General features: G+C 50.0%; 2 protein-coding genes across 2 annotated transcripts; one reads left to right on the plus strand and one right to left on the minus strand.

Annotated features, from left to right (window-relative positions):
* Positions 1-2,111: 2,111 nt before the first annotated feature.
* MRPL46 (mitochondrial ribosomal protein L46) lies at positions 2,112-4,524 on the minus strand. The gene is made up of 4 exons (XM_074836901.1): positions 4,315-4,524; positions 3,680-3,872; positions 2,937-3,110; positions 2,112-2,553 (listed from the first exon to the last, which is right to left on the minus strand). The coding sequence occupies exons 1-4, from the start codon at positions 4,522-4,524 to the stop codon at positions 2,303-2,305; spliced, it is 828 nt and encodes a 275-aa protein (XP_074693002.1). The 3' UTR covers positions 2,112-2,302.
* A 9-nt stretch (positions 4,525-4,533) lies between these two features.
* Positions 4,534-8,499, plus strand: MRPS11 (mitochondrial ribosomal protein S11). Its single transcript, XM_074836903.1, has 6 exons — positions 4,534-4,639; positions 4,870-4,983; positions 5,213-5,302; positions 6,078-6,207; positions 7,607-7,672; positions 8,126-8,499. Exons 1-6 carry the CDS (start codon positions 4,587-4,589, stop codon positions 8,231-8,233), a joined length of 561 nt encoding a protein of 186 aa, XP_074693004.1. The 5' UTR covers positions 4,534-4,586; the 3' UTR covers positions 8,234-8,499.
* The last annotated feature ends 8,080 nt before the right edge of the window (positions 8,500-16,579 follow it).

Genomic DNA, 16,579 nt, shown 5'->3' on the forward strand with positions numbered 1-16,579 from the left:
TGGGAGTAGAGAGGAAATGAGAAGATACAAACAATGCTCTCCACTAGGAAACCTGCATGATATCCTTCTGCCTTCCCTCTCACTGAGGCCAGAGAGGGGGGAACAGGCCACGCAGAAGAACTGAGCAAAAGCACAAAAGTTGCAGGATCTGGGATTGTTTGCAGTAACTGGCTGTTTTAAATAAAATTAACTGCAGGAAAAAACAAAAAAGGTGCTGTTCCGATGCAGGCTGCAAGCAGGAATTTGTGGTTTAGGTGATGAGAAAACACTTTCAGCTTCCAGAAAAAAAACAAGCTTCTCACACACCTGCTACCTGTAAGACCAAAGGCCTGAGCCCAAGGACAAAAATTTTTTTAAAAGCTAAGGAAGCTGTTGATTCTGACCTTTCCACTGCTGAAGGGAGCTACACCTCTCCTGCCACAGACAACACCCAAAGACTTGTAGCTTGAGTAAGCCAGAGAGTAAGAACTCCTGGGTTTGAAGATGAGCAGACTTTCAGTACAGCCTTTTCTCTTTTTTGTGCTCCTGGTTTTGAGAACAAATAAGCACTGATTAAACAGCATTTTATATACTCTGAAAGTTTTATTCCACCAACACAAAACTTGCCTTTGGCATGGGAAACGGGGCAGAGACCTTGGCAAATGGCACACCCTAAGCCTGTGCCCACAAAGCTCTGCTCAGGGGCTGCGTGCTCTGGAGCCAGCAACAGCCTGAAACAGTGGCAGAGAAAAGCCTAATCCTGAGCTGACTGCACCCATGGCCCCCCAGGCTGGTGTAGCACAGCTTGAGGGACTCATCTCTCCCATCTGCAGGAGCTTTCAGTCCTGGAGAACACAACAGTCTCCCCTTCAGCAGTGCTGATGTCAGACAGCAGCCAAAAAATCTGCTGTTTTTCAGGCACGTATTCAGCTCTGCATTTATCTCCTCTTTGCAAGTGCTCTCTGCTGCAGACATGGCCTCCTTGACAGGCCTGCCAGGGTGCTTCAAGAGATCAAGTTTTGTTTTGTTGGTAATTTATGGCAAGCCTGCAGCTCCCAAACTGCCCAGCATTAGAAAATAGAAGGCTGCTGTGCTACCCCCCTACCCAATGGCTTATGGAGTGATTAAGGATAGCTTTAATTTGAGGCCTGCAGCTCAACAGCTCCCAAAGGATTGATAAAATACATATAGCAATCTCCAGTTCCACCTCTGGAGGCCAAACTCTCTCCCAGTGATTAACAACAGCTATTTCCTCCCTCTCTCCCTGCCACTGAAGAAGGCTGATAGTCTGCAAGGTCCAGCCAGCACTGGGCCCACACTTACCAGACAGCAACATTTACAACCAGAAAAAACCCTCCTAGAACCAGCCCAAGAGGTGAGACAGCACCATATAAGCCCAGGATAGATCTTCTAATAAATTGGGTTAATAGGGTCAGGCTATCTGAAGCAGACATGGCTGGGTTAGCAGTGCCAGCCTAATGCACCAGGAATGGTAGCCAAGAACTCCCCAGAGCCACATTTGAAGCTGCTCCCAGAAGGCACCGACACCAGCACAGCCTTCCCCTGCCAAGAAAAATCAGCCTCACAGCCCTGACAGAGAGCTGCTGCTCAAGTGTTATCCTCCTTCAGTGTCTGCTGCTATAGCTTGAGGCTCAAGAAGAGGGCAGCATGGGTGGGGAAGCAGCACTCATCTAAAGAAAGAGCTGTTGCCTGTTCTTCATGCACCCATGTCCTCCATGGCCACCGCATATCACTGACTCTAGGCCAGAGGCTGCTCCAACGCAGATTAAACGTTAATAAACTGTGAATATCCCAGCTTCCATCTCCCCAGAAACCCACCCTGCCCAGCTGTGTGTCCAGGAGGGTCTGCTCCCACCTGGACACACGGATAACTCTCCCGTGCTGCTCTCATTAAAGAGCAGGTACCAGAGACAAGCATTAGCCATTGCATCAAAGAAACCATTTGAGCTTGAGACTATGACAGGAGTCTGGTGAGGAAAGTGAGACTCTCGGGTACCACAGCCCCAGGGAATCACACACTTGGGAGAAGAAAAAATCACAACATGCATTTCCAGAAGAGGTGGAGGAGGAGAATTCAACGAGAGCAAAGAACTCCCTCAGGAGAGCTTCACTTCCAAGTATAAGTTTTAATATTTATTCAGTACAGGCCTGATGAAGAGAACTGGGAAATAAGGCAAAGGCAAATTATCCTCCAGAGCCCAAGTTAACATCTCATACACATAGACCATGCAAAGCAGCAGCTGTGCTCCTCCCTGGAGTCATGTCCCACATTTTCCTCATCTGCTGGAGCACAGCCTATCGCTTACAAGTCCAGAAGGAATCGATTGACTTTCTTCAGGTATTCCGACTTCAAGTAATCTCCCAACTCATCCTTTGTGACCCACAAGTAATCTTCCTTCAGCTCTGCCTGGGACAAATCACTGCTTTGGAGGAAGGCTTTGAAGAAGAATACTTTGGCTCCCACATTATCCTCAGTCCTGATGGCCCTGGGGAATTTATACTTGTAAATCCCATACGGTGCATTCCCCAGGATTTTGGCTTGAATGTGATCTCCTGCAAGACCCCAGCAATGCAAGAGAAAGAAAACAAGACATAAGAACACAGAGCAACAGTAACTGCTCTCCTGTAGTAACAAAAAGGCAGCATAAGCCACTGCTTGTCAGCCAGAGATCCCAACTCACTGTCTGCCAGCCCCATCAGCCCTTCAAGCTGCAGTCGCTCTGCAACGGTAGTTACAGAGCTGATTACCCAGGACCACAGATCTTGCCAGAAAGCCCACCCCATTGAGCTCCACCCCTCTGCCATGAAATGCCTTTTCCCAGCAGATGGGAGGTGATTTTACTACAGCAGATGGCAAACAGCCCTCCGATAAGACACAGCAAGAAAACCACTGGGACAAAAAGAAGGGAGGGCCAGGCACCAGGCAAACTACACACCCAAAAACGCAGCCATGGCTCGCTCAGCTGTGCTTCGCAGCGTCTCTCCAGGCTGCCATTCCACTTGAGGCAGGAGCCACAGCTCCTGGTTACCGATTTTCTGTTTCACCAGAAGCATCAGGTTACTGTCCAGCCTCCTGTTCAATGACGTTCGATTGTTGTTTTTATCAGCATCTGCCAAAAACCAACACATGCTGGAAACAAAGTCTCTTAGCAGCACTGCTCTGATCCCCTTGATTCATCAACCCTCTGTGTCTCATACCCTTCCGGCAATAATACACAAACATGGATACACAGAACAAGACAAAAACCTAGACAGAAATGCTCCCAGTCGCTCTGGAAGCCTATGCAGGATTTGGCTGGAACCCACTGCTAGACTATAATCTGTTTCATTTCCAGAAGGAATTTATACCAAACAGCCTGGATCTCTACCTTCACAAAAATCAACAAGAGCACTAGGTGGAGCTTGGGAAGCAAATGACCAAACATTTCTCTTGTCTGCAAGCAACATCCATTTTCACCATTTTGCTCTGTTAGGGTTGAACATACACATCTTTGCAGCATGGGAACACCGAGTCCTTTATCAGCCAGTTAATTCCTCATGTGCTAACAGTGCTGACAGAGTAAGATTCTCTTTAAAACAAAAGAAGACTCAGCAAATGCCTTCCCTCTACTGAATTGCACTCAGCTGTGTTTGGCAAACAATCGGGGTGTTCTCACCCACCACGAACTTCAGCCTGTACCTGTTATCCGCGGAGCAGCTTTGAATCGCAGTAACTTCTGTTCCCACTTCTCCTCCAGGTCTTCAGCCATGATGAGTGTTTTGCTAGGTGCTTCATCATCATCAAATGAACTTTCCCTCCTCCTCCTGAGCTGCTCCTCCTCCTCCAGCTTGCGGATTTCATGATCCGAATAGTGGCTTTTCTCCAGCTCTATCTTGAAGGGCAATGCAGAGAATTCTTAAGCCACCAGCACTATGGTCCAGACTTGACAAGCAGAATTAAATTATTTCTACCTCAGCAAATGCAAGATTATGGGAATTTCCCTAGGATCAAGCAGGACTTCCCTGCTCACAGCGGGAGCCTCTATCAGGGACACCAACAGGAGCACTCTCAAGACCCACGATACCTGGTGCAGGCAGCAAACCGCACACAGAGCGCTCAGGAACACCCAAGGTGCCCCTACACCGGCTGTGCAAGGTCATCAGTTCCTCCCAGCCCCTAGGCCTGTCACCCCCCGGGGCTAGCAGCCGCGGCCAGCCCCCAGTATCGGGGGGGGGACGGGGGCTGGCCGCGGCTGCCAGCCCTGCAGGGTGTCTCTCCCCTTCAGGCCTGAAGCCGCCATTTTCCTATCAGCAGGCCCCCAGCACCCCCTCTACCTGCCCCATGAGGGCCGCCATCTCTTCCTCCTCCTTCTCGAGAGGCTGCGTGATGCGGGGCAGCCGCAGCAGGCACATCGCCCCGAAGAGCCGCCACGGCCGATGCGCGGCAGCGGTACAAAGCCGCCGACCCCAACCCGCCGCTCGCTGCGTGGGCGCCGCCATTACGCTGCCGCTCAGCCCACAATGCACCGCTGTGCGCGCCGCCATCTTTCCGCCCCGCTCCCGTCGTGCCCCGCGGTGACCCCTCCGGGCGCGCAGCGGGGGCCGCCATGAGCGCGGCGCTGGCGGTCGCCTGGCAACGGCTGCTCGGAGCGGCCTGGGGGTGAGCGGCAGCGGTGGGAGCGGGCCGCGGTGGGAAGGGGGAGACCGTGCTGGGCCCCCCTCGCTCTGGGCTGACCGCTGAGGCCCTCCCGCCCCGCGATGGCGGCCAGCACGGGAGGCCCCGCTGGGTCCGCCCCCACTCCTGGGCCTGCGGCTCGCCCCCACCACCACAGCCAGCGCCCGGGGCAGGCCCCGGTATCCTCACCGCCGGCTGCCGTTTCTTTCCCGCAGGGGCCGTACTGCCGCCCTGTGCCGCGGCCTACACACCGGTCCCCAGAGGCTGCAGGACCCTGCGAAGGCGGCGGTCGCGAAGGAGGCGGAGAACCAGAGCGCGACCGAGCTGAGGTGAGCCGGGCGGGCCGCGCCGGGAGGGTTCTGCCATTTGCCTCTTGCTGGGAGGCTTTATCGCCTTCGGTGGTTTTTCAGCCGAGGAAGGAAAGGAGGTGACTTGACTCAATCACAAACGCAGCTTGTGTCTTTTGGAGACTTGATCCCTTCTTTCTTTCCCAATATGAAATAAAACCTTGCAAACTTTAAAGAGTGAGTGCCTGATAACTCTTGTTTTGCTCCACAGCTCTTTAATCTTGCAGAGAAACTCCATGAGATGGGATGGAAAGACCTATGAAGAGATCCCAATAGCTCACATCAAAGCTACGTACAACAAGTAAGCAAATGAGCTGCTCCGTTCCTGCTCTCATGCAAAATGAAAGCTTTTAACGTACCCAGGCTTTGGCCAGTCATCGTTTTGATCTAAAGGCTCAAAGAAAAAAAAGCCAGGGGACTGGTGTTCATGACTGGGAAGATAATGCTACTGAATTCAAACCTTAGTGCTGTTCTGGAAGCATAACTGTCCTTATAATGGCTTTAACAGCAATAAGATTGTTATTATGCATTTTGATTGCTTTCTGATATGAATAATTAGATGCTGACAGGTTTAATGGCGGGTTACTTCCAGCCCTATGCTCTAGCACTGTTGCTGTACAGCTGTTGAAAAAATGTCATATTCTTCATGAGAGACAGAATGTGTTTCATTAGTGATCCCTAGCATGATATTTTACTGTTTCTTAAAACTCTTTCAAGTTCTAGAAATGTTTTGTGCATTTTCTTAATAAACAGAAGAGGTAAAACGCTCGGAGTGAGAGGTGGGTCTGAAAGGGCTAAGCAGTATCTGAGGTGTACCTGGATAGAGTATACACTATCCAGAAAGGTTTTGCCGCCTTGCTTAGATTCTCTAGGGTGACCAGAAGGTCACTGCTGGGAAGTGTCTGCGGCAGGTTCCTGTAAGTGGAATACCTGGAAAGGGAGTGCTGAGTTAGGGTGGCATGGAGAAGGGAGACAGGAGTCCTTGGTGAGATGTGCCAGTAAGGTGAGTGAGGAGATACTGGAGAATAAAGCTTTGTTCTAGCTTGTTTCTCTCTTTTGCCCCTCTCTTTCTGTAGTACCCACATCCAAGTGGTCAGCTTTGACAACAAGCCGTTTGCCCATACGTCCTGTGGCACAGAAGGCTTCCAGAATGCCAAGAAGGGAACTGCCATCGCGGCACAGACCGCAGCCATAGCAGCAGCAGTGGTGAGTCTGCAGTGATGATTCTCACCCTCCCAGAGGGGAGCACTGACTGCCTCCCCCCACCACCTGGGTAGCAGCCCAGAGCTTTTAAGTTCCTCAGCGCTCAAGCAGCACACTGCTATTCCCTGACAGCTTCCCTGTCTTCACCTGACACGCTCCACATCTTTACACAGACAAAGCATGTTTGAAACAGCAGTTAGAAATGCCCAGAGGGTGAACTTAGCTGTGCAGGTTGCAATTGGGAAATGTAACTTGGAGCCTACCCTTTTCCAGCTCCAGTTTGCATAGCTCCTTTTTTTCTAAGTGAACATCTCTCAACCATTTTGGAAATACAGCCCCTGAATCAGCAGCAGTTCAATTTTCACACTGTAGGGGACTGAGAAGTGGCTGTAATTACTGGCTGAATGTTTTTATATTTGCTCTTTGCCACAGGAGAACTGAGCTGGTGCCAGCAGTTCCAGTCAGGGAAGGTGATGTCCTTGCACATGTACCTTCCAGCTGCATACAGTTTACTGTAATTGTTTCTAAAAATCCATGTGGGTGTCCAGGTGGCAGGAGAAGATGAGGCTGGCTGTGTCACGGTCCTCATTACAGCAGAATGAGGCAAGGTTAAACTGAAAATCCTCATCCTAAATGAGGTGGAACTCGCTCCAGCCTTTCATGTCAGAGGTGTTTGGTGTCATTGCTGGCCAACAGCTTATTGTGGTTGACTCAAGAGGAATAGAAGAACATCTTCAGTATTAATCTGTGCTTATCAGAGCCTCATAATAGCTGCATAGCTGTGCTTGGCCAGATTTATTCTGTCACTGTTAAAGCTGTTAGTACATTAATTGCACCAGAACACAGAAGGTGGGAGGCCAGAGGAGCTCCCTCCACATGGTGGCAGCACGGCTGTGCTTTACAGCAGGTGTTTTTCAATTTGCAAGCCCCTAGAATTTTTGCACTGAAGGTGTGGACTCCTGCACAGCAAATATAAAGCTTGCCTGCTTTTTTCATTTCCCCTCTAGAAGGAATCCACTGATCACAGGAGAGAAGTCACTGCATTAGAAAAGGGAAAACAGCTTTGAGTTAGTCCTTGTTAGTCCCTTGCCAGTTCAGTCACGTATCCATGGATATGTCATTTTCTACCCTGGCTTTAGGTCACAGACAGTTTGATCTTAAAGCTTTCTCTATGCAGAGCTGACAGCCTAGCCCAGAAGTTCTCTTGAAACTGCCATGGCTTTATCCAGGCCTCCTTTTCTCCTAGTGTCTTTGTGCAATAATACCCACGTATCCATTACTACCTACCCTATTTTTACTTAAAGAATACTATGATAGTGGGTCAATAGGGAATGAAAGGCTCCAGGGGAGCCAGGGCAGCAGTAGTTATATCAAAGAGAACCCTAACCAGTTCTTTCCACAGAAAGCACGTGGGAAGGGTGTACTGCATGTACGAGTCATGGTGAAAGGACTGGGACCGGGACGCAAAGTAAGTGTCAAGAGTTTCTTTTCATATTTTTCTTTCTCAGATATGATCCAGGTTTTTTAAATTCAGGCCGGTCTCATGACTATACCTATTATTGGGTTTTCTGAAGATTATGTAAAGAATTCATCACTGAAATGCCTAGTAATCAAATTTTAGAATCATTTGAATTTTAGAGTAATACTGCTTTAGAGGCAGAATAAAATCTGTATTTGGGACCTGCCAACTAAAGTAGAATTGATGGGAACACTGATGAAGGGACTGGAGTAGATAAATAGGTTTAAACTGGGTTTTTTGATACAAGTTACTCGTTTTTAAGATAATCACAAAGTAGGACCACTGAAACAAGTTGACTTTCAGATAGGGGACCAAACTATTTTCCCCTGAGCTTTTCCCCTTCTCTGCTGTCAGTGTGTTGATAACTGCCCTGTCATCCGCCTGTCTGTCCTGTTCTTCCAGGCTGCCATCAAGGGTTTGACTATGGGAGGTTTGGAGGTCATCTCCATCAGCGACAACACCCCGGTGCCACACAACGGCTGTCGCCCACGGAAGGCCAGGAGAATGTGAGAGGGGAGTGGAAGAGACACACGGCTTTCCACATCAGTTCACTCAGCAGGGACTGGGTTGAATGTTGCTCCTGTGACAGATTCTGGAAAGCCATCCTCCCAGGAAATACTTGTTGAGGGAAGCTTGAAGAAGAGAGACCATCCTGAGCCTTAAAAGCCCAGGTGGTAGAAGCTGGTGGTAAAAGCAGGAATACATGTACTCCCTTAGTGGGAAGCCTCTTGTGTGCAAAGTTTGTTGATTAAAATGTTGGTCTTTTGACAGCTGTTCCTGCTGTGTTCCCAGAAGTATTTTGGATTATTATTGCCTCTTGACTGCTCTCTTCCTCTTACCACCGTATGTGGCTCTTGTCTAGCCCTCTGTGCTATTATTGCCCTTGTTAGGTGGAAGGGGAGCTTGAGGCTTAGATCTCCCTCTAGTCATCTGTAGTAAACAACTGCATGGGGCCACATCATCTTCCTTCCCTCTTTCTCTCACTGCACACATTTGGAAACAAAGCATGGGGTAACTCTTCCCCTTCCCCTGGCTCGCAGAGCTCAGCGTGCCATGAGAGAGGCAGCTCTTCCTGTTTGTACACCACAGAGCACCATAGTCCAGATCCGTTGTTGGCAAAGATGTGTTGCGGTGCTTTGTTTCACCCAATTTTGCTATTGGCAAATAGAAAACGCCAGTCCTTCTAAAGGGGCTGGGATCTTGCTGGTTCTGATGCTTGTGGTCTCTTTGGTCCTGCCGTGTGCACCACAAACTGGATTTTCTGGGGTCCTGGGGAAAGCGAGCAGTGGGTTAGCAGGCCTGAGGAACAACGAAATGATGTCAAGGAGATATAAAATACTTAAGTCCTGAACTGTACCTCTGTATATCCACAGGCAGCATGAGCTTGTCAGGGGTCTGTGATGTATTATTGCTGTCCCAGCTCCATCCAGAGAGAGTTTCTGTCAGGGAAATATGTCTGAGGCCTTTGGAGCATTAACTGGGGAAGGTAATGGCAGTAACTGGCTACAGGATTGATTTCCTGGATGGCAGAGGCACTCTGCCTCGCAAAGGGCACCTCCCTGAAATCCACGCTGCCAGAGAAGCCCTGGCTGTACACAGCATAAACTGGGCAAATATTCCACCTGTAAACAGTGTATTGTGGTGCAGCCAGCAGTTCTATCACAAACCCAGAATCTTCCTTACTATTATTTCTCTTTTGTTCCTCCTTAGTTTCTTAAATTGCATAATTAACTATTCTCTTCCTCTTTAGAGAAAGGGTACCATGGCAACAAGGCAGTGAACCTCCTTCATGGGGCTGAATGGCATACGGCAGGTTTTGAAAGAAATCAGTCTGCTTAGAAGAGCCTGTTGAGTTGCAGTTGACAGAAGAGAAGAAAACAAGATTCAGATAAATCCCCTACCTTACTCAACTGTCTGAATTTGAATAGAGGGTAGGTTATCTTAAAGGGAAGTTCCCTGAGCCATCACGGATTTGACAGGGAGGAACAGAGGTTCTTCCATAGATGTTTGACACACTAGAAGAGCTTCCCCCTCAGCTCCAGAACTATGGCTGAGCTGCTAGTGACTTCATATTCCTCTTTTTAAGGGGAAGACACCAGGTCAGCCATAAACTGCAAAGATTAACTCTGAGTATCAGGGCAGCTAGCTGGGGAGGGCAGGTGTGAGCACTGACGTGCCTCACAACAAGGCTGGACAGGTTTCTGGGCCGAGCACTGACCAGCCCTGAGAAGGGAGGAGCACCAGTCCGCACTGGCAGGCTCATCACTGGAGTCTGAATGCACCGAGAAAACCAAATACTGCTGTTCTCTACCACGAGTTGCTCGTTGCATCAATGCCAAAGTGCCCGTGTCAGATAAAGATGATGGAATAAATTGAAAAATAAGATTGGGAAGGGATCTGTGGTCCTTCTGAAATTCAGGGAAGAGTAGGTGGGTGACTCAAGAGTCAGAAAGCAATGAGAATAAATCTTTGTCTTATCCAGACTTAGAGTGAAGGCTGTGCCCTTTGCAAAGGCCACTCCTTAACACTCTTGGTTTCTGAGCATTTGTGAACATTTTATAAAGTCTGCCAATGCATTGCCACTGCTTATACAGTGGGCAGTTTTATCTCCCTCTCTAGTTCTGGTACCTACCCCCACTTCTTCCTCCAACTGACATTTATATAGCACTCTTTGAGCTGGACAGAGGAGGCTGACGCTATTCTCCATGGCTCAGTGGCTGGATCTGTACAGCATCATGCAGTATTTGTCTTCTAAACCCCCAGCTCCACGTACCCTGAGCTCTCGGGCATGGTGCTTCAGTTGTGCAGCTTTTTGTTGAAGTCACGTTTTTCCACCCACCTTCTCTCCTGCCCTGATGGAGACCCACAAAGCCCCAGAGTCCCCCAATGCTCAGTCTGAGATGTTTATTCTGGAGCACATCCCAGGCCTCAGGGGCAGTTGTCAGTGAAGCGGGAGAGCACAGCTGCAGAAGACAAGCTCTCCCACCTTATGCAAGGGCTCTGTGGCTCCTTCCTCCACATGCTGTATAGTAAAAGAAGTTTTAAAACTATTGTTTGTCTTACAGGGAATTAATAGACACCGATGGCCCTTAATGATTTCCTTATCCTTCAGATCAAACTATTAACTAAGGGCCTGGTTTTAGTCAGCCACTGGTGTTTACCAGTTCTAATTGCTTTTCTTGGTGCCTGGGTGGAATGCTGCTTTCTACTGGCTCACATTCCTCCTGAGCAGCAATTACTTGTCAGCATGGCCACAGCATCAGCACCCTCATTAGGGTCACACCCTCTCCCTATGGGCTTCCCCATAGCTTTGGGACATTTTTCTCTCCACTCTCTCCCAACTTTTGATTCCCTGCTCTCCAAGAAGCCTTCTTTCATGAAACAAGCTCAGAAGCTGCTACTGACTGCAAAGCTTCATCCTGGTTCAACCCTGGCCTTTCTGGGGTTCTGGTTTAAAATACCACACGGACCTTTTTCCATCGTATAGGGGCTGAAACAAAAAACAGTCTTCTGCCTTACAGATAAAATGCTGCCTCGGGTCTGTTTACCCCTTAATGAGTGCCATACCACCTTGGGGAGTTAGACTAACTCAGTTACCCTTCCCTTGGACAGGGATGGCACCTGGTGGATTGGAAAAATAGCCCCCAGGCTTCTCCCTAATAGTATATTATTCTGCAAAAAGGAATTATTTCCCTATCCCCAGCAACAAGGACTTTCTACCTAGAGCTGCAGCTTTATCATCTGCTGAATTGGTGATTTACCATTTCTTACGTGAGCATCTCAGTGACAAGAGTCAGGCAGCCAATTTCGATCCCTTTGTGAGATTCAATTAAACCATTAATTAAATGATGTCGGTGTCCTTTAACAGCTGACTGTATACACAAGCAAGCAAGGAGAAGGGGACAGACCCTGCAGTGCTAATAAACTGTAGCAGCAGGGGTGGTTTACCACAGCCCAGCTGCAGCTGTTAGGGACATCTGCACAGGTTTTGCCGGCTTTCCCTCCGGTGCAGGAATACCTGGCTTGAGATGTGCACAAAGCAAGTCGGTGAGTAGGTGTTTATAACCCTAAAGCACCCCTTGGGAGCCTTTGAGAAGCAACAGTTCAAGTCAGGTTATGTTTTTGTGCTCAGACTTCAGCAGATAATCACGGTGCTGCTTTCATGCCTGGCGTCCCCACTCGGCCCCTCTTCCCCTCCCAGCTGCCCCTCCAACCTCAGCCCATGACTCTCAACCCAAAAAGAGATGAAGGACCCTCAGATTGTTTTTGTGCTTTTCTAATGCTCTCCTCTCCCCTCAAGAGGCATTAATGGGCACTCAATGGCAGTGGGAACTGCTCAGAGGTTTTACTAATGAACTGCCTAATAGCATCCACGTTCTGTGCTGATGGTGAAGCTCGGCTCCAGGGTCCTCTTGGGGAGGTGCAGGGGGGAGCCAAGCCTCGATGCTATTCCCTTTTTTTGAAACCGCTCATGCCTCCTCCGCTGTGCTCTCCAAGCTCCCCCTGCACTAGTGCCACTTGGCAGGGTCCTTTCATTTCTCTGTGGAGTTCACAACTCTCTTCCTACACCCACATCTACTGAGTCGGAGGCTGTGCACCTGGACCCAAACCTTTCAGCGGCTGCAGAGTCCTAACAGCCATTTCTTGAGATAGCTGCTCCCAGCAGCAGCTTCACAGCTTGTTTTTCTAAAGAAAGTAGGCAAAAAGGAGAAAGGGTTGGGTGCAAGGAGCAGAATGCTAAGGGAGGACGTGGACAACAAAAAGATGGGTCAGGAAAGAGAGAGAACACGGAGGGAAACATGCAGGAAGAGAAAATACAACATTAAAAAAACCCCAAAAAACTTTCCTAAGGCTAAAATCTCCCAGCTGGTGGTCCAAGAGTCAGCATAGATTAGGAGAAGGATGCAGGGAAGGGCTCTCCAGAATCAGGTTAGGTGTGCTCCCCTTTGTTGTTCTCCTAGCCAGAGCTCCACATCAGAAGCTCTGGGTGGCCTTGCTCGGGAGCCCTCCCTGCCAGCACAACCAGCTCTTTGGGGTTTCCCTTCACCCTTTTAAAGAAGGCACAAAGACCATCCCAAAGCTGTATTTAGAAACTGCTCCAAAGCCTCTCCAAGCAGCAATGACAGTCCTCAAAACCTTCCTTCCCCTTCCGAGCTGGCTCCCAAATCCCTCCTCTGTGCCTTGCCACTTAACGACTCATTTTGCAAAGCCAGACTCTAAGCTGGAGCGCCTGGGATTGATGCCTGCTGTACCTCCCAGCCACATCACTAAAGACTCCAGCTTTTGGCCCTTTCTCCCTCTGCTTGCTCATGCATACAGGAGTAGGCCAGGCTTCGCACCACACATGGGACTCCAGGTAGCAAATAAAACTCGGGGCTCCAGGCAGGAGAAAGACACATATTTCATCCCCCAGTCCCTTTAGCAGGTCCTCAGATCAGGTGGTGAAATAGGACTGTTATCTCTTCTTGCACCAGCCTGCAGGCAAACAACTTGCTCTCCTAATTGCCAGCCATGGCTCTCGCACAGCCCCTTGCCAAAACCTGGATGCTGCTTTTCTCCTACTGAATCTACAGAAGTAAATTATCAATTTCTTGAGCTGCCAGGGTCAAACTGGCCAAGGAATGCAGATGATTTTAGACAGACCAGCCCTCTGGGCTTCTCTGTAATGCCAACAGCCAGGAAGGAGCCTGCTCCAGTACTGGGAGATGCTCTGAAACGATCTGCCCTTGGACATGGTAGTAAAACCAGCCCTGTTTACGGAAATCCCTGCAAGAGAAGCAGTGCAGCCAGCTGGAGAGATCCTCTTCCTAGTGATCCTGCAGCCAAGAGTGGTAGTGCTGTCACCAAAGGGCTAGTGTAAAACTGGGACAAACCCTGCTGGGTCTCAAGCAGCTGCAGGGCAGAGCTGCTCTCCCCAGCCCTTATTGGAACCAGTGGGTTGGCACCAACATCTCCTTCAAATCTGAACCCTCTCTGGGGAAGAAGCCGGTGTGGGCAGAGCCATTGTCTGGGGGTTTAAGGGGTAGGAGGCAGGATGAGGAGAGACTAACCTGGACTTTGCTGCCCGAAGCCAGACGGGCTGCAATGCAAAATCACACTGTCAACAGGACATTTGTCTGCCCTATGTTACAGGAGACCTTGTTTGGCTGCCAGCTGCCCCTTCTCCCTTACAAGGAGGGATTTTACCAGCATTAAGGACTCACCAGTCAGGGCTGAACCAGTGACCTACCTACGCTGCTGCAGGTATCAGCACAGCTAATCTGGACCTTACCCTGACCTCAGGACCAGCCCCCAAAAATAGGGCAGCAGCAATGAAAACCATCCTCCACAGCCAGAGACGCAAGAGCACATGCTGGCTCTGCACCGGGGGTGATGCTGGTGTCTCAGGAGGGGTGTCCCGCCCACAGGGATGGTGCTGATGCTGCAGAATCCCGCAGGATGGGGGTTCAGCCCAGCGGCACAGGTCAGGCCTTCCTGCTGGTTACTGCAGGGGTGCCGGTGCCCCTCACCTCTCCAAACTCACCACCTGAACTATTTCCCCCCGATTCAGTTGCTGGGTGCAGCAAGGCCGTTTCCATGCTGATGGCTGTTTTTCCCCGTTGCCGTGGTGACAGCGCTGGGCGCCAGCAGGCCGGAGGCGGGAGGGCGAGGACCGTATCTCCCCCGTGCTCACCAAGGGCAGCAGGTACATCTAATCCAGCACTGCTCCATTTTACGCCTTTGAGAAGCACCGAGGAGCTATCAAATAACCATCTTGGCAGCAGCGAGCAGGCGCTTGAAGGGATGCGGTGCTGACTGCTGCTCTTATTAACACCCTAAAATCATGTTGAACAGCGGACGGCTGGCTCTGGCAGGGCTTCCCTGCCACCTGCCTGGCGCTCACCCCCTCCTTGCCCAGCCGGTCCCATGCATCCCCTGGGTCCAGCACCCCCAGGGCTGGGCTGTCCTGTGGAGAGGCTCAGGCCCGGGGTTGGATGTCGCACCTCCAGCGCATCCTCACCAGCCCCATCCAAGGTACCTAGAAGCTGCTGCCCAGTTCAGCAGGCACTGGGATGGAGACAGTGTGCTGGGCCACTCAACTCTCCCCTGTACCTCTCTGCCTCCCTACCTGAGGCTGTCACAACACGCCTGGATGGAGGGAGGACACTGGCAGATGAGAGGACAAACCTGTGCAAGAGCAGCTTCCAGAGGAGGATGGCGCACTGCCAAGAGCTCAGGGGGCTTGGGGAGTCCTCCGGGTAAAGCCAGGGCTGCTTTGGCCCCATGCTGCAAAGCTACTGGAGAGAAAGGAAGAGGAGGACAGCCGTGGAGAGAAGAAACATGTTCCCGCCTTTAAAAAGGCTGAATTCAAACTAATTCTGTCACTCACAGAAAACAAACTCCTCCAAGGGCTCCAGTTCATACCTGGACAAAGCAGAATGCAGAAGATGCTGGGGGCTTTGTAGTGTTACCCATGACTTTCCATTGCCTTCTTGCAGTTTCTACAGGATTTTCTTCCACAGTGGCCAAATGTGCTGCTCCTCCTCTAGCAAAGCTCCCCTGGGAGGCACCTCTCCCTGTGATCCTCCTCCCTCTGGCCTGCCAAGGCCACCCTGGACACCCACTGGGCATCTCCCTGCCACGCTCCCCTAAAACCGTCCTCAAATTTTCAGGTGCACTTGGCATCCTCACAAAACGGAGGACAGCAAGAACCACGCTAGCAAACTGCAACAGCTAGAAGGTGCCCTAGGAAAGGATTTGACTTCTGGGAGGAAAGAAACAATAGACACTGTAAAAAATTACCTCTGCATAAACACAGCAAAGCCTGTGGGTTCATATGATGTCTTCCACTCCTTGTTAACCAAGCAAGGGCCACCATGTTACCCAGATGCTGCAGCACAGCCCTAAGTGGCTGGGACTAGGGGCACTGTGCCCCTTTTCAGTTCTCCTCGCATGCAGGATCACGGTACTCACCCATGAATTACTGATTTCCAGATTGCTAGTCTAAAACTGGCACAGTATTTTTATGTCAAAACATCAGGAAAAAGAATGTGAAATTCAGGGTTTTTCCCACATCAGTATTTTTCTGAGAACTCATTTCCTTACCTGGTAAGTACAGCTCTTCCCTGAAAGAAACAAAGGCAAATCAGACCTTAACCAGCAAATGGCTCTAGCAGGGGATGCTGCTGCCTGATGAGCAGTCAGCCTGGTGGGCAGGTAGTGCCAGGCTGTTACTGCTACAATGACTGACTTTGCACAGCTCAGCCCACGTCCCCCACAGCCCTGGAGCAAGGAAAAAAGAAAAAAAAAAAAAGTTCTTTCCCCACTCCCTCTTCCTGAGTATTGAGCCAGAAAAACTTTTACAACCATATAACAAGACAGGGAAGCACAAGGATTTGGACACATCAACGACCTGAACTCTGAAAGTCAGAAAGCAAGGCAAAAGCAAACCCACAAAATCCTGTCCTGTTGCTCGCCCACAGGACTATGCATTTGCTCTGCAGCATGCACCTATCTGATAAAGGTTCACACAAGGGCAAAAGCTGTCCAAGGGCCATTGTCCCATTGCCATCCAGCCTTTACCATCTCTCTGCCCACAGCCCTGAGAGATCTTGCAGGAATACCTGGCAGAAAAGTGGCAAGACAGGGGACACAAACAAAAAAGACAAAGAGATTTCTTACAGAAGGAAAGAATCAGAAATCTGATTCTTCTAGCTGGGTCAAAAGGACCAAGGGAAGCATTACAGATGCCAGCATCTGAGCAGAAGAAAGGTCCTGTAAGTACACCAAGAACATCAGGGAGCAAAATCAGGGCCAGCTGCTCAGTGCTGGAAGGTCAATCAAAAGAATCTTTAGTAGGGACACACCATTAATGGA

This window comes from Strix aluco, chromosome 12, assembly GCF_031877795.1.
Source record: "Strix aluco isolate bStrAlu1 chromosome 12, bStrAlu1.hap1, whole genome shotgun sequence".
NCBI classification, from domain to species: domain Eukaryota; kingdom Metazoa; phylum Chordata; class Aves; order Strigiformes; family Strigidae; genus Strix; species Strix aluco.